The sequence below is a fragment of the Notolepis coatsorum genome (assembly GCF_963971535.1).
Source record: "Notolepis coatsorum genome assembly, chromosome: 5".
NCBI classification, from domain to species: Eukaryota; Metazoa; Chordata; class Actinopteri; order Aulopiformes; family Paralepididae; genus Notolepis; species Notolepis coatsorum.
Genome location: NC_140169.1, coordinates 184,834,909 through 184,856,870, shown reverse-complemented (window position 1 = coordinate 184,856,870; position 21,962 = coordinate 184,834,909). Strand labels below are relative to the sequence as shown.

General features: G+C 42.5%; 2 protein-coding genes across 3 annotated transcripts in view; one reads left to right on the top strand and one right to left on the bottom strand.

Moving 5' to 3' along the window:
- Positions 1–6,875, top strand: part of LOC311228480 (calpain-1 catalytic subunit-like) — a gene marked incomplete at its 5' end in the record, with an annotated part of 44,120 nt that extends 37,245 nt beyond the window's left edge. Inside the window, 3 exons of the mRNA XM_084314384.1 lie at positions 2,527–2,640; positions 2,927–2,985; positions 5,132–6,875. Coding sequence (XP_084170510.1) covers positions 2,527–2,640; positions 2,927–2,985; positions 5,132–5,158 — 200 coding nt within the window. The 3' untranslated portion in view covers positions 5,159–6,875. The remainder of the gene's footprint in view (positions 1–2,526; positions 2,641–2,926; positions 2,986–5,131) is intronic.
- A 1,424-nt stretch (positions 6,876–8,299) lies between these two features.
- LOC311228881 (large ribosomal subunit protein uL14m-like) lies at positions 8,300–21,625 on the bottom strand. Of its 2 annotated transcripts, none has more exons than XM_084314844.1 (3): positions 21,555–21,625; positions 12,508–12,607; positions 8,300–9,058 (listed from the first exon to the last, which is right to left on the bottom strand). In XM_084314844.1, the coding sequence occupies exons 1-3, from the start codon at positions 21,559–21,561 to the stop codon at positions 8,692–8,694; spliced, it is 474 nt and encodes a 157-aa protein (XP_084170970.1). In that variant the 5' UTR covers positions 21,562–21,625; the 3' UTR covers positions 8,300–8,691. The 2 variants fall into 2 exon arrangements, with proteins under 2 accessions (XP_084170970.1, XP_084170969.1); XM_084314843.1 differs by lacking the exon at positions 21,555–21,625 and adding an exon at positions 21,348–21,412.
- Positions 21,626–21,962: the final 337 nt, after the last annotated feature.

Sequence of the window (21,962 nt, the reverse complement as noted above, 5' to 3'; positions counted from 1 at the left end):
GACTTGCGGATTGTGCCATTGTACTCGGTGTAATAGTGTAATAGTGTGTAATAGTGTAATAGTGTGTAATAGTGTAATAGTGTAATAGTGTGTAATAGTGTGTAATAGTGTAATAGTGTAATAGTGTGTAGTAGTGTAATAGTGTGTAATAGTGTAATAGTGTGTAATAATGTAATAGTGTAATAGTGTAATAGTGTGTAATAGTGTAATAGTGTGTAATAGTGTAATAGTGTGTAATAGTGTAATAGTGTAATAGTGTGTAATAGTGTAATAGTGTGTAATAGTGTGTAATAGTGTAATAGTGTAATAGTGTGTAATAGTGTAATAGTGTCTAATAGTGTAATAGTGTGTAATAGTGTAATAGTGTAATAGTGTGTAATAGTGTAATAGTGTGTAATAGTGTAATAGTGTAATAGTGTGTAATAGTGTAATAGTGTAATAGTGTGTAATAGTGTAATAGTGTGTAATAGTGTAATAGTGTAATAGTGTGTAATAGTGTAATAGTGTTATAGTGTGTAATAGTGTAATAGTGTAATAGTGTGTAATAGTGTAATAGTGTGTAATAGTGTAATAGTGTAATAGTGTGTAATAGTGTAATAGTGTGTAATAGTGTAATAGTGTGTAATAGTGTGTAATAGTGTAATAGTGTGTAATAGTGTAATAGTGTGTAATAGTGTAATAGTGTAATAGTGTGTAATAGTGTGTAATAGTGTGTAATAGTGTAATAGTGTGTAATAGTGTAATAGTGTAATAGTGTGTAATAGTGTAATAGTGTGTAATAGTGTGTAATAGTGTAATAGTGTGTAATAGTGTAATAGTGTGTAATAGTGTAATAGTGTGTAATAGTGTAATAGTGTGTAATAGTGTGTAATAGTGTGTAATAGTGTAATAGTGTGTAATAGTGTGTAATAGTGTAATAGTGTAATAATGTGTAATAGTGTGTAATAGTGTAATAGTGTAATAGTGTGTAATAGTGTAATAGTGTAATAGTGTGTAATAGTGTAATAGTGTAATAGTGTGTAATAGTGTAATAGTGTAATAGTGTAATAGTGTGTAATAGTGTAATAGTGTAATAGTGTGTAATAGTGTAATAGTGTGTAATAGTGTAATAGTGTAATAGTGTGTAATAGTGTGTAATAGTGTAATAGTGTAATAGTGTGTAATAGTGTAATAGTGTAATAGTGTGTAATAGTGTAATAGTGTGTAATAGTGTAATAGTGTAATAGTGTGTAATAGTGTAATAGTGTGTAATAGTGTAATAGTGTGTAATAGTGTGTAATAGTGTAATAGTGTGTAATAGTGTAATAGTGTGTAATAGTGTAATAGTGTAATAGTGTGTAATAGTGTGTAATAGTGTGTAATAGTGTAATAGTGTAATAGTGTGTAATAGTGTAATAGTGTAATAGTGTGTAATAGTGTAATAGTGTGTAATAGTGTAATAGTGTAATAGTGTGTAATAGTGTAATAGTGTGTAATAGTGTAATAGTGTAATAGTGTAATAGTGTGTAATAGTGTAATAGTGTGTAATAGTGTGTAATAGTGTGTAATAGTGTAATAGTGTAATAGTGTGTAATAGTGTAATAGTGTGTAATAGTGTAATAGTGTGTAATAGTGTAATAGTGTGTAATAGTGTAATAGTGTAATAGTGTGTAATAGTGTAATAGTGTGTAATAGTGTAATAGTGTGTAATAGTGTAATAGTGTAATAGTGTGTAATAGTGTAATAGTGTAATAGTGTAATAGTGTGTAATAGTGTAATATTGTGTAATATTGTGTAATAGTGTGTAATAGTGTGTAATAGTGTGTAATAGTGTAATAGTGTGTAATAGTGTGTAATAGTGTGTAATAGTGTAATAGTGTGTAATAGTGTGTAATAGTGTAATAGTGTGTAATAGTGTAATAGTGTGTAATAGTGTGTAATAGTGTGTAATAGTGTAATATTGTGTAATAGTGTAATAGTGTTGCGGGTTGTGTCATTGCACTCAGTAGGGATATCCTCTTTGATTGGTCTATGTTGACCACTCCCCCGATCCTTAGGCCGCGCCCCCTTTTTGTATCCTTTGAACCGTTTGTCATAGAGAGAATCGCGAGAGACCCTCTCCCCCGTTGGCCGGCGGTGCACAGGCGTCACCCACACTTTCACAATTTCCCCCGCGCGGAATTGTCTAGTTATTATTATTATTATTATTATTATTATTATTATTATTATTATTATTATTATTATTATTATTATTATTATTATTTATATAATTATTATTTGCACTTTTCATTTTACTGTACTTGTGCTGTATAATGACAATACATTTTAATCTAATATAATATATTAGTAATAGTAGTAGTAGTATTATCAAAGTTATTTGCAATCCTGTCTTGATCTTTTATCTTTATCTTTTGCAAAGTTTCAAAGGACTTGTTTTGTTTTTTTATTTAACAATGAATATTGGATAACTTTTATTTTATTGTTCCCAAAATGGATATGAAGGACTTTGGCATAAAAGCCCTTTGTGATTTACTACCCCCTCTATAGGTTTTAAACTGAACAACAGACTCAACCAGGTTCTGGTGGCCCGTTATGCTGAGAATGAGAACATTGACTTTGACAACTTCATCTGCTGCCTGGTTAAGCTTGAAGCCATGTTTAGTGAGTACTGTTTCTCTCTGTGATGGATACATAACTGACCTTTTCTAATAGATTCTTCCTGCTCTTCCTGCTAGAATAATAATAAGAGGATGGGCCCCAATCTTCTCCCTCAAGTTATTCAGGGAGACAACACTACTTCTTAGTGTCTTAGTTCGTATTTGTCTCCCAGTAGTAACAGGTAAACCATTTTAGAACGTTTCTATGACGATACATGCCCATCCTCTTCTTATAATCCTAGCTTTCCCGAGTTGTCAAGATACACATTGTATTGTTTTGTTTTCCACAGGATCTTTCCAGCATCTAGACAAGGAAGGAACAGGAGTGGCTGAGATGAATATCACTGAGGTGAGCCCCGTTGTATTAAAAACCCATTTGGTAACACCCTGCATAAGGCATACAGCAATAGTGGACTGCTGTATAATGAGCTGTAATAGTGTGGAAGAGGGATTTCTTGTTTTGAGCTGTGATATGCAAAGAAGGCTTACCTTCGGTCTACAAGCCACAATTCTTCTATCTAGGACATAATGTAATCACTTGATAAGCCTGGTGATATGCCGGCTCTCACTGTCTATCTATCTAAACGTTGGGTTGTGACGGCCATTGTTTTCATTGTACTGTACTTGTGCTGTATAATGACAATACATTTTTAATCTAATCTAATCATTTAGGGGCCATGTGGTGGGTACGTAGCATAGGCATCGTCAATACCTGGAGCTCACTTGACGGGGCACGGGTCTGTTGAAGATGTTGTTTGGGGACCGTTAGGGGCCATGTACATTCGTAGCGTGTAGTTCCATAGTATAATAACAGGCATGTTGGGCTTTTTTTTGGGGCAATGGGATTGGGTTTATTCATTGAGTGATTATCCTTATCATTAGGGCACAAGTATCAGTACCTGAAGTTTAGCTGTCGAGGAAAGATTCCAGATTGTGTTCTTAAAGCGAAGGGTTACCATCAGTTTCAACCAATGTGTCGAGGGCCGTTCCGGCCAAGTCTAGCGGCGTGGCTGCATTCAATACATTTCTGACAAGTAGAGGAGCATATGCAGCCACGAGGTACAGCCACGAGGTACAGCCACGAGGTACAGCCACGAGGTACAGCCACGAGGTACAGCCACGAGGTACAGCCACGAGGTACAGGCGCGAGGTACAGGTGCGAGGTACAGGCGCGAGGTACAGCCACGAGGTACAGCCACGAGGTACAGCCACGAGGTACAGGCCACGAGGTACAGCCACGAGGTACAGCCACGAGGTACAGCCACGAGGTACAGCCACGAGGTACAGGCGCGAGGTACAGCCACGAGGTACAGCCACAAGGTACAGGCGCGAGGTACAGCCACAAGGTACAGGCGCGAGGTACAGCCACGAGGTACAGCCACGAGGTACAGCCGTGAGGTACAGCCACGAGGTACAGCCACGAGGTACAGCCACGAGGTACAGCCGCGAGGTACAGCCGCGAGGTACAGCCACGAGGTACAGCCACGAGGTACAGCCACGAGGTACAGCCACGAGGTACAGCCACGAGGTACAGCCACGAGGTACAGCCACGAGGTACAGCCACGAGGTACAGCCACGAGGTACAGGCGCGAGGTACAGCCACGAGGTACAGCCACGAGGTACAGCCACGAGGTACAGCCACGAGGTACAGCCACAAGGTACAGCCACGAGGTACAGCCACAAGGTACAGCCACGAGGTACAGGCGCGAGGTACAGCCACGAGGTACAGCCACGAGGTACAGGCGCGAGGTACAGCCACGAGGTACAGCCACGAGGTACAGCCACGAGGTACAGGCGCGAGGTACAGGTGCGAGGTACCGCGTACGCTCCTCTACATCGGAAACTAATTGAATGCAGCCGCGCTGCTAAGACTTGGCCGGATTCAAGAGGTGTATTCGTCACATACGAGACATATAGTGAAATGAAGGTGGCCATGCCCGCCTTGATTGTGCAAAATATACTAAAGATAATAGAATAAAATAGACATGATAAAAAGTACTAAGATAAAATACAATACAATACAATGCTAAGCTTACGAATTAAAGGGTAATGAGTCCTATATACACTACTATACAATATACAGTTATACTATATATAACTAAACTATCCTAGCTATACTAACTATACTATACAAAAACATAGTTGTTTTTTCTTTCTTTAAAGTGACCTGTAGTGTGTTTGTGTGTGAGAGAGAGTGTGTGGTGTGTGTGTGTGTGTGTGTGTGTGTGTGTGTGTGTGTGTGTGTGTGTGTGTGTGTGTGTAGGTGTGTGTGTGTGTGTGTGTGTGTGTGTGTTCATGTGTGCTTGTGTGTGGAGAGATCAGTGTTCAGTGTTCTAATGGCCTGGGGGAAGAAGCTGAGTCTGAGTCTCTCTGTTCTTGCTGCATGTATGTATGTATGTATGTATGTATGTATGTATGTGTAAGACTTGGCCAGAGGCGGTTCGGAAACGAGCGTTCAATCTCCTCACTCGTTCTCCTCCTTCTTTCCTCGCCAGTGGCTGTTCATGACCATGTGCGGTTGAAGAGGACCCTGTCAGCTGACGGGAGGGATGTATAGAGAAGCTACTCTTCCCTTGCAGAGTGCCACAGCCCCCGGAGACCTGGAAACCCTCAGCCTTATAGTACCCTGTTGGTATAATGAGCCACGTGTTTACATGCATCTTGATTTCCCAGTCATAAACGCACGAGTCAACTCCCGACGGAATATTCTGAATCTTTCGATGGAAAGAATTCTCACACAGACGAAGACCCAACAGCCGATGGGGATGAGGTGCATCGTTATTTTTGTTTACTACAGTACCTGACTTAGGGGTGTAAAGGTACACGTATCCGTACCGAACCGTTATACTGGACCTTAGGTTCAGTACGGCTGTGTACCGAACGAATACAACAGTACGTTAACCACTAACGACCGCCCACCGGGGGCTGTTTTTTCCCCACAATCTAATATAATACTTTTTTTTAACAAGTCAATTATTAATTTCAATATAGTACATTCGTTGACAGCCCTACAAGTACAATTAGTTACTGCAGTGCACACTATATCACCCCTGAGTGGAACATGGAAAGCCAAACTTTCCCCCACTGTACCGAAAACCCGTACCGAACCGTGACATCAAAACCGAGATACGTACCGAACCGTGGTTTTAGTGTACCGTTACACCCCTAGTACCTGTGTATCCCAGGTACAGTATGTTCAAGGTTTCTATTTCTGTCCATTGAACAGGTTGCTATGACAACGGATATCGTGTGCATGTAAACACGCCTCATTCTAATGCGCTTCCCACCTCAGTGTACCCATAGTAGCGAGAGAACTGTGTATTATGTAGAATGAGGTCTGACCAAGCTATATACCTCTCGCCCAAACCTTGGGTAAGCTATGCAAAAACTACGTGCATAAAGCAGGGATACTATGTGACACCGCATCGACCTGTCATCTCTATGTAAACCGCATGTGTAAAAACAAAGCATGAGCTATCACATCTATGGCTGTAATGTGTATCGCGTTGACTTGTTTTGTATTGTAGCCCCCACTTTTGCATTTAGCTGTGTCCTTAGGACTTCTGGATGTGAAATGTTTCGCTAACCAAGGATTCAACCATTCTTGTCATAATGAAACTTCACAAAAGCCAATATTTGCTAACGGAGAGAGGTGGTTTACTAATCATAGAAACACTATTTGTAATTTGTCTGAAATGTCTCGTCACTGCAGTAATTTGACACATAGTATAAGTCTTATTAACATTTTTTTTATTCATTCGTTTCTAACAGTGATATTCTCCCATTTTGTGAAAATATGATTTAACACATCCTGCACATTACAGCAGTGTTCATTTAGACGGCTGCCATTTCAATTGTAGACCTGTAGGTGGCAGTGTCTACATGACCTGTTATTAGTCTTTGATCATGTAGATGTTAAGCCTATTTATTTTAACCTTGTTACCTTAATTGAAGTTGAACACAAATACCTGACCTCAGTAATATTTTACAGTGTAGGTAGACTGTATTATTGTACCAGGCTGTGGTTCAGTTTAGGGTGGCTGTCGGTGATGTTTTAACACAAAATTGCTAGACTATCAAACAGCAGTTTGTTTCAAAGGTAGATAGAGCATTATACTTGATCACAACACAAGCTGTTGTATAGAAAGACACCTACAGTAGAAAATACATGTCTGTGGTATTTGCATATTGTGTTTTTGAATGTATGTTGTGCCTTCAATAAACAAATGTAACCCCAGTAGGGACTGTGTAACCTCAATGTGTTACGTCACGCTGCTTTCATTTAGCTGTTAACAGGAAAACTTGAACATGACCCACTAACTCCAGTAGAACAATTCTTGAGGATAACCGTCACTGTAAAGGTTATAAATTGTTGTTGTAAGCACCAGAGGGCTTTGTTAAATAGACGTCAGCTTGACAGTGAAGAGGGACAGACCACAATAATCCTTCAAGCAACATTTCACTTTAGTAGAACTTTTAATGTTGTGGCGTACACACATTAATTACCATACTTTAATAGCTGTTCGTGATTGGTCAGACTTCCGTATTGGTTCACATCGGAACCTGCATTCACCACTTAAGCTTTTGTTTTGAAAAAACCCAAAGTATGTAGAGGGAGACTGGCTCAGGAGGTAGAGCAGTCGCCTGGTAATCCAGAGGATCCCGGTTAGATTCCTGTGCAGCATGTCAAAGTGTCCCTGAGCAAGACACCTAACTGCTCTCGATGAGCAAGTTGCCACCTTGTATGGTTGCCTCTGCAGTGTGTGTGTGAATGGGTGAGGAACAAATTGTAAAGCGCTTTGGATAAAAGTGCTATAAAATGCACTATTTAAGTCAAGTTCTTCTGTACACAAGCACAACAAAGTCAATCACTTTCCGTGCCCAAGGTCATACTAAGGATTTTAGCCTGTTTGCAACTGAGAGATGAGGTAAAAAGCTTCAACATCATGCTAAGACGGTGTAGTGGTTAAAAGCACCCCCCCCCCTCTCTCTCTGGGATCACATTTTTCCTATGATGGAATCCTGCCAGAACATTCTCTCCTACTCCATCTCAGCCTTTATACCTCTCAATATAGAAAGGGAAGTAGACTCTTCTTTGGAAACAAAAAGGCCTTAAGCCTTTCACTACCACTCTACCAAAAGGTTAACCCTTTCACTGCGACAATACAGAATGTTAACACTTTCACACGACAAAAGGTTAACCCCTTCACTACCACACTACTGTTAACCGCCTGTAGTCGTAGTGAAAGAGTTAACCTTCTGTAGTGTGGTAGTGAAAGGGTTAATGCATGTGGCGCCTGTGGATTCCCAGGGAAGCTATATACCCGTTCTAACTTGACAACATAAACATTCTAAATAGGCCTCTTTGTGTTTGCTGTTGCAATGTGTTAATACAGTTGCTGACGGGAAATAAACAGGAGCCAAAGCTGTTCCCCTAGCAACAGAATCATTCTGAAAAGATCTATTATTGGATGTTGACTGCTCCTGACCTATAGAGGAGTGCATATGAGAAATTGGACGCGCTCTACCAAAAAGTACAACAAACTATTTAAAAATACGCCTCCTATAATAATAATAATTTTGATTTGGCGGATATTCTTTCAGTCGATTCTTAAGAAAAGGACACAGATGACACAGAGTAGAAATAACATGCCGGTCAAATGTACTGTACTGTAACTTTATCACACACAAAAAAAAGATCCTTAACAAAACTTTTGAATGGAGGAATCAAAGGCCAGAGTTATGGATCCCAAAACAACAGTGAGAGAAGCTGAACAGATATAAAATAGAACATTAATGAGTAGGGCTGCCCCCTCATAATCAAATAATTTGGTTGGTTGGTTGGTTGGGTCTCAGTCGTCCAAGATTTTGTTAGTCAATTACGTAGTTGATTTTATGCTTTTTACCATGCTGAATGAGTTATTTCCTAAAAAATAAAGAAAATAAACGAATCGATTAGTCGTCAAATTCTATGACTAATAATCGATTAAGAACTTCTGTAGTGAAGGACAGCCATATTAATGAGCCGACCGAGGGATAACACACAATACTGTCATCACACAAATCTACTAGCAATGGCCAACAGTTTGGAGTAGTCCCCCTCCATTTTACGCAGATGTGTAGGTACGGGGACTTTAATTCTTGTTCCCGTGGGATTGCCACTGTCCTCTATCAGGACGACATTGTTTGAATCGAAGCGGGGAGTCATGCGGTCTCCGGGCATCTTGTGTCCGATGATGAGCGCCTTTTTCTTCTGCCCTCTGATGGCGAGCAGGACCTTGTCGCCGACCTTCCCCACTCCGTTCTTGGTGTAGACGTGGATGACCCTCGGCGCCCGGTGGTGAGGGGTGTTCCCCAGGGAGCTGTTGTCCACCACGCGCACCCTGGTCATTTTCTGAATGGCAGCTACGGCAGCCGACACACTGGCGAGACAAAAGTACAACGAATGAACGCGGGGAGTCCCGCGAGGATCCCGTTTTACACAGCTGGTGTAGACTGAGTATACTAGAGTATATTGCCCTGCAGAAGCTAACCGCAGTAATATTTCCAAATATTGAGTTATAAGTGAAATTTTACTTCTCAAGTAAAGTTTTATCTTGTGACAAAGTTTCAATCTTGCTCTGTTGAAAAAGGGGTATAAAGAATTGCAGTAACTATAAAATCACTGGATAGTCAAACTTTAAAGCCATTTTCACTGTTTGTGTAGTTACTGCGGTTAGCTTCTGCAGGGCAGTATAGGCCTCCTAAAATGTTAATGTTATAACATGAGTGATTGTGCTAGCTGGCTCACAATATATGATATTGTAGCAAAACCTTGCAATTAGACAAATATCTAATTGTGGCCTTAGGAAACTAAATTGTATACTCATCACTGAATAGCACAGATTTTTCAGAGAGGGTATGAGTAATAGGCAAGTAAACTATAAAAGGAGGAAGGCCATTATGTCACTGTGTACACATTGGTGCCAAGTGTAAAAACGTTCAGTTTGGCCGACATTGAGTTGAATGGCATCTCCTCTTTATGACCCGTCATTTAAACTAGTTATTACAGCAGATTTATTTATTTATTTTATTTCACACCATTTCAGCAAAACAGTAAAAAATCTAACCATGACAGAAAGTGTATATAAAAGGTGCCGAGTAGAGGCAAGAGACCCAGGTGGGCCTATATGGGGCCTCAACTCATTAAATCATTGGATTAAAAAAAACACAAAAACAAAAGTAAAGTGAAATAAGTTCATAAAAAATGTTCATATTAACTCAATCCACGCCAGACCCGATGGTAGTCGGGTTAACTCGCCAACGCTTGGGCGCCAAACCCGAGTATAGTCGGGTTTTCATCGTTATTTCTTTTATTCGATATTTCCATTCATTACAGGCACACGGACATCTGGGTTAACATGGGGAATCATCCCGAGAATGCCAAAGTGCAATACCGGCCGCATCCACCCAGGTGGCAGTATCGAGCACCCTTTGTAACCTTGTATCTTGGCCTGTGGGACGGCCAAATGTCTCAGGTTTCATGTTTCCTTCTCGGGCGAGGCGAACGGTTCTCTCGGTTCCATTGAAGCGTGTCAAATATCCCGATCCATATGTTGTGGTGGATTATGCCGTGGAGCAAATGGACATTGGATGTACCAGAGATGGCGATCAAACAATTGGAATATTATTTTTGGAATACTCCTGATCACAGGTAAGCACAATCTGACGTCAATTTTAGCTTATTGCAGATGCTTTTATACCGATCGGGCTGATAAGCGTTTTTTTAGTGTTCAATACGAATGCTGTTACTGACAATCAAATAATCAGAAATGACCCCCCCCCCCCCCCCCCCCCCCCCCCCCCCGCCTTTCATGCATTCATGATGGAACATAATACCTATGATATAGATTTGATTTTGGGAATAATAGCATGTAAAGGCAAGACACGGCAACGTCTATAGTGGAATTTACGTATACGGCTATAACTCAGCATTTCGGGAATTACCCTAGACCGCTCTAAAATCATACTTATATTCACCACGGTATAACACAGGAACGTATGGATGGGAAAAAAAATTCTTTTTCACATATTGAACGATAGATAGGTGATGTCAAATGGGCCATAGTATTGTATCCATAGCTATAATATAGAATAGTTATAGCCCTGCAAACACCGCCACATATTCCTATACTTTAGAGCGTCTGCCTTTTAACAACACATCACGCATATCGCTCCGGCACTGATTGAGTTAAGATAATAATCAAAGTAATAATAATAACAAAAACAACAATATTAATAATTAGTCTAAAACAAATTAACATGAAACTGTAAATTATGAGATTGAAGCTATTCATTTAACAATGTAGATTTAAACTTGGATTTGAGTGATAAAATAGATTAGATTTTTTATTATAGAGGGTTTTGAATTCCAAATTGTAGGACCTCTAAATCTTATACTGAACTGACCTAATGTTGTGCAGAAGAAATTACGATGAATATTATTTGATTGCCTTGTTGGATATGAATGAATACTGGAGTTTGATATGAAAAAAATATGGAAAATAGGAAATAAATCTAAATTAAAAGTGCAGTTAAACATAAAAATACATATCTGGTATACATTAATATCATCATCATCATTTATTTATTCGTACATGGAATTACCACAGTCCAACAGTACATATTAATATAACTCACCAAATCCCATAAGCCTTATGAATTTCTTTTGCAATATAAAAAGTTTATGAAGAGAAGTAGGAAAAGTACTGGCCCCAATAATATTACAATACGATAAATATGGGTATATCAAACTATAATAAAGTGTCAAAAGACAGGAGTGATTCACAAGAGAAGAAATCCTTCTAATGCCATATGATTTCATAACTTTTTTTGCAAACTAGCTCAATATGATTTTTCCATGTAAGGCCAACTAGTCCTAGATGTCAGAATCATCAGCAATTTGTTGCATTGTTAACTATAACATTTGATATATTGGTTGATGTATATTTCCTCAAATAACTTGTATATTTTGTATCTCCATGCATCTCCCATAGGCTTCAATACTAGAACTGGCACCAAAGTCTGGCACAGAGCAGAGCATAGAACACTGGTGTTCTGACGTGATGACTTTTCCTTCTTTTATAGTTTCCTTGGTAATAGATAACTGGGTCGGTCAATATTAGCACTGATCTGATACTTCTCAGTTTTCAGTCAGTCATGCCAAATGGCATTGGCCTACTGCAAAACTATAAGGAACAAGTGCACCACAGTTATGTTTATTAACTTGTTCAAATAATGCAATGGACTTTGTACAACAAGCCTCACTCACCTGAAAAACTCATATAATATAATTATAGTAAAACTAAATGGGTTATAGCCTATATTGAAATATCAGTATTGAGACAGGCTCATTTGCAGACTTGTGTACAAGCATCATCAGTGGCAAGCACCTCTACTGAACAGATCAACAGTAAGGATCAATGCAATAAATAATCTTTAGGGGGAAGCCCAGAGTCAAAACGGCCCACTCTTTGGCCTAGGAGCTTCTCCATCCTTTTTGTTATGTTCCGTTTTAAACTGTGTTCTCTAATGTGTTGCTTGCCTCTTGGTTTGAGCCTGTGTTGATTGGGGGAGTAACAATATACACTATATAATATAGCATTAAGTTATATCAAATGATTAACCATCGGTTAGGAGGGAAGGAAGGGGTTAATTACATTGTTTCTCTGATGCCTTGTCTGTATGTCTGTGCTCTAACATGATTTTTTTTGCAACACATTATTGTGTTCTGACACAAAACAAATGTCTGTACCAACAAACAGACAATAAAGAATCGTCTTATGTTATAGTATTATCAATTTTCAATGCAAATGTGACACCAGGTGCCTACCTAAAAGCCCTCTGTTGGGTTAGTCTGGATACCTCGGCAAGGACCCCCCTGAAAGGACTTGAAAGATGAAGAGCCATACTTAAAGCAGACACCAGCTTAGCTAAAAAGACAAAAGAAAGTTAAAAGTTAGACTTACAGTAGATTTGCTACCCAGCAAGCTAATGTATCACACAGAAATTGATTGATTTATTGTATTGTATTAACAGATTGCAGAATGGGTACAATACAGTACGGCTCAATACACACAATTGTTAAGGGGATGCAGACCAGAGAAAGACGTTCGTCTTGTTTACATCAGGGTCCGCCGACAACAAACTATCATTACACATGGGCAAAACAGAGTCCATTCTCTTCGGTTCAAATAACAAACTCAGCAAGACCGACGGCTTCTCGGTTACAGTGGGTGACAATATTGTCACAAGGAAAGATGAAATTACCTACCGGCTACCTGGGTTCCATCCTAGAGGCAAATCTTTCCTGTGACAAAATGGCATCCAATGTAATAAAAAAAGTCAACCAACGAACTAGATTCTTGTACCGGATCTCCTCTCTGGTAAACAAGAATACCCTGAGGACTCTGGCAGGAGCACTCATTCAAGGGTACTATGACTATGCGTGCACCTCATGGTACCAAAGCACCTCAAAGGCGCTTAAAACAAAATTACAAACATCACAAAACAAACTGGTCAGACTACTACTTGACCTGAACCCCAGAACCCACCTCACCCCTGCCCACTTTGCCAACCTAGGATGGCTTAGAGTAGACGACAGAGTACAGCAACTTGCAATGGGCCTGGTCTACAAGATACACTATACGACCGGGGTGCCCATGTACATGTCAAAATACTTCCCAAAGGTCAGTGAATACCACAACCACTACACCAGAGGAAGCTCAACAAATCATGTTAAACCCAGATTCGGCTCAAACAAGGGACTAAACACGTTTCGCAATTATGCCACAACAATGTGGAACGCCCTACCCAAAGCTGTAAAGGAATGTGAATCCCTGCCCACATTCAAAACCGCCCTTAAAGAGCACCTACGGGAGGCTGCAATTCGAAACTGGCCACCGTAAATGCCCAAAACCCCCACCACCTCCTAATAGACAGTCTCCTCCCCACCGCATGTATATATTCCCTCCCCGCCGTATGTATATTCCCCTCCCACCCACCCACCCCCTCCTAATGTACAGTCCCCTCCCCATCATATGTATATACTCTGTCAGGATCTAGGGGTAACAGTACTGTATATTTGAATACCGCCTATGTCACAAATGTATCAGTACTAAATACCTATATGTCCCTATGCCATAAATGTCATGTATGTTATGTATGTCATAAATGTCTATATGAATTGAAAATGGGGGACCCTGATGGAAACAAGACAAACGTCTTTCTCAGGTCTGCATCCCCTTAACAATTGTATGTATTGAGCCGTACTGTATTGTACCCATTCTGCAATCTGTCCTAGTCGCTTTTTCTACTTTTTTGAAATATTTTGAGTGTGTGTGTGAGCACAGCGGTGTCTGTGTTTATTATTATTTCATGAAATTGGGTAAATATCTTAATTTTACATATATGTTCATTGTGTGAAAAGCTTAGAATATGAAACACTCTAGAAATAGTCAAGACAGATTTAGTGACTTCTTCACTCCTAGTCGCTTTTTCTACTCCCATCCACTTCAATGTTAAAACGGCATTTTTAAGCATTTTTAAATCTGCTCTCATTCGTTAAATTCTCGATATAAATATAAAATGCAGTGTTGTACAACACAGTCAGTGAGCAAGCTTTCGACCAATCCAAAAAAATCAAAGACCCATGATGCCGATTTCGAACACAAGGTGGCGTAATAACACTGCAGACCACCGGCCACTAACCATGCAAGAGGCCGGGGAAAGTGGCTGCTGAGCCACAGTCTACTGCTCCGGTGTGTGTGTGTGTGTGTGTGTGTGTGTGTGTGTGTGTGTGTGTGTGTGCAGATGAAAGAGCAGCATGGGGACAGACAGGGGCCACTTTCAAACACGTTCCCCTGAAGTGGGCCAAAACAATATTGGGGGGGGGGGGGGGGGGGGGGGTCGTGTGTGTGAGCTGGTGGCGTAATAACACTGCAGACTACCGGCCACTAACCATGCAAGAGGCCGGGGAAAGTGGCTGCTGAGCCACAGTCTACTGCTCCGGTGTGTGTGTGTGTGTGTGTGTGTGTGTGTGTGTGTGTGTGTGTGTGTGTGTGTGTGTGTGTGTGTGTGTGTGTGTGTGCAGATGAAAGAGCAGCATGGGGACAGAGAGGGGTCACTTTCAGACACGTTCCCCTGAAGTGGGCCAAAACAATATTGGGGGGGGGGGGGGGGGGGTCGTGTGTGTGAGCTGGTGGCGTAATAACACTGCAGACTACCGGCCACTAACCATGCAAGAGGCCGGGGAAAGTGGCTGCTGAGCCACAGTCTACTGCTCCGGTGTGTGTGTGTGTGTGTGTGTGTGTGTGTGTGTGTGTGTGTGTGTGTGTGCAGATGAAAGAGCAGCATGGGGACAGAGAGGGGTCACTTTCAGACACGTTCCCCTGAAGTGGGCCAAAACAATATTGGGGGGGGGGGGGGGGGGGGGGTCGTGTGTGTGAGCTGGTGGCGTAATAACACTGCAGACTACCGGCCACTAACCATGCAAGAGGCCGGGGAAAGTGGCTGCTGAGCCACAGTCTACTGCTCCGGTGTGTGTGTGTGTGTGTGTGTGTGTGTGTGTGTGTGTGTGTGTGTGTGTGTGTGTGTGTGCAGATGAAAGAGCAGCATGGGGACAGAGAGGGGTCACTTTCAGACACGTTCCCCTGAAGTGGGCCAAAACAATATTGGGGGGGGGGGGGGGGGGGGTCGTGTGTGTGAGCTGGTGGCGTAATAACACTGCAGACTACCGGCCACTAACCATGCAAGAGGCCGGGGAAAGTGGCTGCTGAGCCACAGTATACTGCTCCGGTGTGTGTGTGTGTGTGTGTGTGTGTGTGTGTGTGTGTGTGTGTGTGTGCAGATGAAAGAGCAGCATGGGGACAGAGAGGGGTCACTTTCAGACACGTTCCCCTGAAGTGGGCCAAAACAATATTGGGGGGGGGGGGGGGGTCGTGTGTGTGAGCTCCAGGTCATGCACAGAAGCTTCAATCATGTACGGCAAAGTGGGCCAAAACAATATTCGCGGGAGGCAGTGGTTGTTTACGCAGGTGCGACTGTTGAAAGCAATTGTTCGGGGAGGGTGCCCGTTGTTTACCGCAGGTGCACCTGATCGGCCTGATGAAGGGAATAATCACGTAAAAAGGTCTACTCTGTCAGAATAACGGGGTCACTACTCATTCATCCAAGCCCAGACAAGTCATAGATTACCTTAGATTACCTTTAGCCATTTACCTGTAGCATTTAGCATTGATTTAGCGCATTCACATTCACATTCACACATTCATTCATTCATTCATTCATTCATATTTCACACATTCGTTCATTCACGTAATTCATTCACATAGTCAGTAGTGTACTCCCTGACCAGTTATTGATTATGAACGCGACCCAAGCCCTCGCTTTGTTCGATTCGCTCGGACTCGGAGAGGAAGGTCCCGCTTCTAGCAGTGACTGTGATTCGGAGGTGGATGATGCCGACTGGGTCCCTGGTTTGGACGAGGTCGAGGAGGAGGAGGAGGAGGACGAGGAGGCCGAGGACAGCGGTGATGCCGCCGTGGTTGGTGCCGGTGATCCGGGCTGGATTGCCCGCAGCGGCTTGGTGTGGTCGCCTGTCAGTGACCTGACACTCCGCTACCTGCCGACAGCCGTAGTTCGGCCCGGGATTACGAGGTATAAATTTGGTCATTTAGCTGTACGAAAGTGTTGAGTGCTATACAGTGTATATGATAATAGGTAAATAGGACAAGTAAGTAATTCTATTTTTATTTTATTTTCATTTTAGGTACGCCATCGCTCGTATCCATGAGATGTTGGACTCGTTCACCTTTTTCATCACTGATGAAATATGTCTGATGGTCGTGGAAGCGACCAACCTCCACGGTTAGTTATTTCATTTTAGTAATTTGTAATTACTTTTATTGTAAATAATCATGTCACCTGTATATGTGATAATAAATAAATAAATCTCTTGCATATATTTTGTAGGGCGCCGTGCGTATGGCCAGTGGAGGGACACTGATCTGGTGGAGGTCAAGGCCTTCATTGGACTACTGTTGCTGGCCGGTGTGTTCCGCTCCCGGGGCGAAGCCACACGGAGTCTGTGGAGCGAGCGCATCGGCCGGCCCATATTCCGGGCCACCATGTCCGAGAAGAGGTTCGGCCAACTCACTCGTGCCATCCGTTACGACGACCGGACGACCAGGGAATCGGTGCGTCGTCAAGGACCTACGGGTGATCCCGATAAGGTATTTATTATTTCATGCCTCGTGTTGCTAATCTGTGCATTTATTTATTTATTTTATTTATTTATTTATGTATGATATATGATGTGAGACAATTGTATTGGCCTCATCTAATTTTTATCTTGTTTGACTATATAGATGGCACCTATTCGCGAGGTCTGGGATAAGTGGGTCGAACGGCTCCCCCTGGCTTACAACCCGGGGCAGGACGTCTGTGTGGACGAGCAGCTGGTTGCCTTCAAGGGACGCTGCCCATTCAGGCAGTTCATGCCCAACAAGCCGGCCAAGTATGGGCTGAAGGTAATAATAATAATTGGTTTGACTAGAAGTATTTTATTTGTCATGCATGCACACACGCGAGATGGCCACGCACGCACGCACGCACACACACACACACACACACACACACACACACACACTGAGTCGCTAATGAAATGTCTTTCTGCACCTTCCCCAGTTCTGGGTGCTATGTGATGTTGACACCACATATGCCTGGTGCATGCAGCCATACCTGGGGAAACCGCGCCCTGATGCTCCACCAGAAAAGAAGCAGGGGAAACGTGTGGTCAATGACCTCACGGTTGGCCTGGGTCCAGGCCACACCATCACCACAGACAACTTTTTTACCACTCATGAGCTGGCCATGGAGCTCCTAAAGCGCAAGATGGCATTGGTGGGCACCGTAAAAAGTAACAGGACCGAGATGCCACCCAAGCTGCGCACGATCAAGAACAGGCCAGTGCTGGACTCCCGCTTCTGTTTTACGGCCAACACCACGGCCGTGAGCTATGTGGCGAAGAAGGGGAGGAATGTGCTCATGCTGAGCACAAAGCACCGGGAGGAGGAGGTAATAATATATTGAATTTGTAACGCACCCTACATTCCTGATAATCTCAGAGTGCCACAGAATAATACAATATAAATAGATGTATATAAAAAAAGAACACAGCAGAACAACATGATGCATAAAAACTAATAAGTCCTTTCTAAACAGGTGTCGCAGGAGGAGCACAAGAAGCCCCAGGTCATACTAGATTATAACCACTGCAAGGGGGCGGTGGACAACCTGGACAAGGTATGTATTGTTTTATAGTGCATGTCTTGTGTAATTATTCTCTTTATTTATCGATATATGATGTGAAAATTAGGGAGGAGATCTTTTTTTTTTTTTTTTTAGACTTGCGTTTTTATTGCGTTTTTATCTTATTTGGTTTCTATTTTTTATTTCAGCTTGTTCTTATTATTCTCTTTATTTATCGATATATGATGTGAAAATTAGGGAGGAGATCTTTTTTTTTTTTTTTAGACTTGCGTTTTTATTGCGTTTTTATCTTATTTGGTTTCTATTTTTTCTACCGCTCTACCATGGGAGGGGCTCTGTGTTGAGAAATATAGCGGCAAATAAGTCTACTGTACCCCCGCTAGACATATTAGTTATAACCGGTCCTCTCTAACGTTAGACTCTCGGCTATTTCTGACTGCTATTTCTGACCGAAATAGTCTACCTTTCTTTTTTATAATGGCAGCTTCTTATTCACAGGTATTTTGTTATTATTATTCTCTTTATTTATCGATATATGATGTGAAAATTAGGGAGGAGATCTTTTATTTTTATTTTTTTTTTAGACTTGCGTTTTTATTGAGTTTGTATCTTATTTGGTTTCTATTTTTTATTTCAGCTTGTGGGGACCTACAGCTGCCGTAGGGGGACGCGTCGCTGGCCGATGAAGTTCTTTGCGAACATGCTCGACGTGTCCCTCTACAACGCCTTGGTGCTGTGGCTGGCAATAGAGCCAGGCTGGAACGTCGGGGTCAAGTACCGGAGGCGGCTCTTCATAGACGAAATGGCAACCAAGCTCGTCATGCCGCTGGTGGCAATCCGAGAGAGGTTGCCCCGCGCGCTAAGCGCTGCTGGCATTGTACAGGATGCCAGGCACACCGCCGCCCGGCAACAAGCAGCACCAGCAGCGGCCGCAGCAGCCGCGATACCACCACCACCACCCAAGCGGCAGTGTTACCTCTGCCGTGGGAAGAAATCCAGAATGGAGAGGCACTGTCACCTGTGCACAAAATCTGTGTGCAAAGAACACAGTGATTCAGTGTGTAACACATGTAAAATAAAATGAATTATAAAGAAATCTATTTGTCTTTTTTCTTCAGTATGTTCATAAACGTGCGTTTCGCCATGTCCAGACCAATATGCGTAAATTCTTTTTTCTAATGAGCACATAATGTGAGTATAATGTGCAGCTGGTTGAAACGCTGGGATATTATGTATAAAATGTAGAAATGAATATTTGTATGCAGGTCGAATATACTTTGCTCACAGAGCTAGAGTTGTGTCACCAGCCAGCTAGATCACTGTGATTGGTCACGCCCCTCTGCTCCCGGCTGCTCACTGGTGAGACGAGAGAGGGCTCGCTCTACCATGGGAGGGGCTCTGTGTTGAGAAATATAGCGGCAAATAAGTCTACTGTACCCCCGCTAGACATATTAGTTATAACCGGTCCTCTCTAACGTTAGACTCTCGGCTATTTCTGACTGCTATTTCTGACCGAAATAGTCTACCTTTCTTTTTTATAATGGCAGCTTCTTATTCACAGGTATTTTGTCCCGTTTTGATATGCTGTAAAGTATTGGAAAAAAATAATAGATATATGGTGAATATGGCGGTTTATAAATAAAAACTGACGTGGTATCAAACAAACACTAATTTAAGTGGTTAAAATTCGAAAATATGTGTAATTTTTTACAGATATCTTGAGAATAGGCTATGAATGTTAAACATGGGTAAAAAAATGTTTTAAAAATAGTAAACAGTTAAAGTTATTTGGCTTTGAACATGATGTATCTTTTCCTCTCTTAAGCCCAGTGAGCTCCCTCTTTATTAGGACAGCACAAGGGTTAAATAAAGTTTTCATTCATTCATTCATACAAACCAATTACATAATCCTATCCAACATGTGTAAAGGCACACACAACATATTCCAGTTAACGGTATATTTTTTTAATGATTCGTTATGGCGTAATCAATACTTCCATGCGTATAAATTGCGTTCAGCCTCTCTCTCTGGAGTTAACAGAAGGCTTGTTCAAGATGGATTTCGGTTTGCCTCGACTAGTAGACGAGAGTAGCCGAGTGAAGCCGGGGGAGGAGTTAAGAGGGCGGACACTGCCGATTTCACGAGAGCCTCTCGCCTAGTCTCGCGCGGCAGATACGCTTTCACGTCACCACACACACATTACACACCTGTCCAGCTCATTATAATGCGATGGCCGTGTGCAAAATTAGATCAGATTCAAATGTACAGCACACCATATACTGCTACAGTGGAATATACTATTCATATACCATAATGTATACCATCTTGTTGCGCCGCGCGCTCCTGGCCGCACGCACACACAACACACTGCTGTATGTGTGTGTGTGTGTGTGTCTGACAGCTTGAAGTTTATCATGATGATATGATGATAAGTTGATAACGCATAACATAATAAAGTTTTCAATCAATCAAACGTCTCATAACTCCCTGGCTGTCACATGGCTGGTGACTGACAACTTTTCTGAGCCAATAGGCGCTTTGCGCGACCGTAGCAAGTCGCTTCCCAGCCGGGAGCAGCCGGCTGAGAGGTACTGTGGAGCCTCGCTCTGAATGCTGCGCGCGGCTCGCTCCCGCGGGAGTTCCGCGCCTCGCCTCGTCACATTTTCAGAGCAAATCGGACAACATTCTAACCGTCATGCAACGCGCTTGGCGAGGCCGTAGTAAAAACTGCGCAGATCTGCGTCCGCCTATCCCATCTTGAACAAGCCTAGAGTTTCGACTCCTGGCTAGAGGAGCTTGTCTCGGCTCATGCGGGGGGCCAATCAGAGAGGGGCTTCGCTCAACCAATCAGAGAGGGGTCTGCAGAAATGGGAGGGGTCTGCAAAAATGGAGTTCAACCAATCAGAGAGGGGTCTGCAGAAATGCGGCTACGAATTGTAGAGACGCGTCGGAGAGATAGTTGTTCAACCGGCTGCCAAACAAGCAGCGCTATTCCTCTGGTCCAGCTTGGTCGTCTGTCTGCCGTTAGGTTAGCTGGTCAACTGTTAGCCAGCCAGCCAGCAGAGCAGCAGAGTTCTCTCTCCCTTGCCGTCAGTTGAACTGACTTGATCCAGTTTAGCGTGTGTACCGTTTGTCGCTCCCCGGTAGCGGAGCAGACCAGAAGAATCGGCTAACCGAGGTTAGCTCGCCTCCAGCCTCTCCACCTGTTAGTTCACCGAGCAGCAGCAGCAGCTAACCTTCTCGTCGTCGCGGTTAACTGCTAGCGATCGCTAATAGTAGCTGACCCCCCCCCCCCTCCTCTCCCTGCGTATCCTAGCAAGGTAAGTTACCGTGAGCGTATTGCTAATGTTACCTAACGTGATTATAGGCATCGTGCATATATATATATATTATGTGCTCACTGCTGGCCATTTGTGGTCGTCTTCCTCGCCTCTTCATCTTTCTCAACTGCGGCAGCTGGCTAGTAGCTAAGAACAAGCACATAATAATAATAATAAACCACAGTGTTATAACCACCGAGGCGATTTAAACCAAGATAGCCGCTAGGACTAGTTGTTGTGAAATGTCAGGATCGCCTAACGACACAATAATATGACTTGATATCTTACTGGGCATGTTTGTGTAGATCCGCGCTGCTCGTCCTCTGTGCTCGTTGTTTAGGGCAGGGCGGGTGTGGATGATGTTGATACTGCTGCTGTCCCAAACCCAGACACTCACAGAGAGACATCGCATGATCGTGATGTAGCTAGCTGGGTTTAACGTTAGCCCAGCCAGCTATTGTATTGAGAGCATTAATATTGGATTTATGGATACTAATCTGCATATGATCAGGTCATCCTGTAAGGTAGCCGTTCAACGATATAGCTGTGCGGTGCCTTGAGGGTTCCCCATGTCAGGCATGATTATGGTCTGTGTTTGGGTTGCTGATCCGGCTGTGTATGTACTATAATAAACATAAAATGCGGGCCACTTATTTGTCTTAACACTTAACCCGAAGTTGTTGAAATAATAGTCCC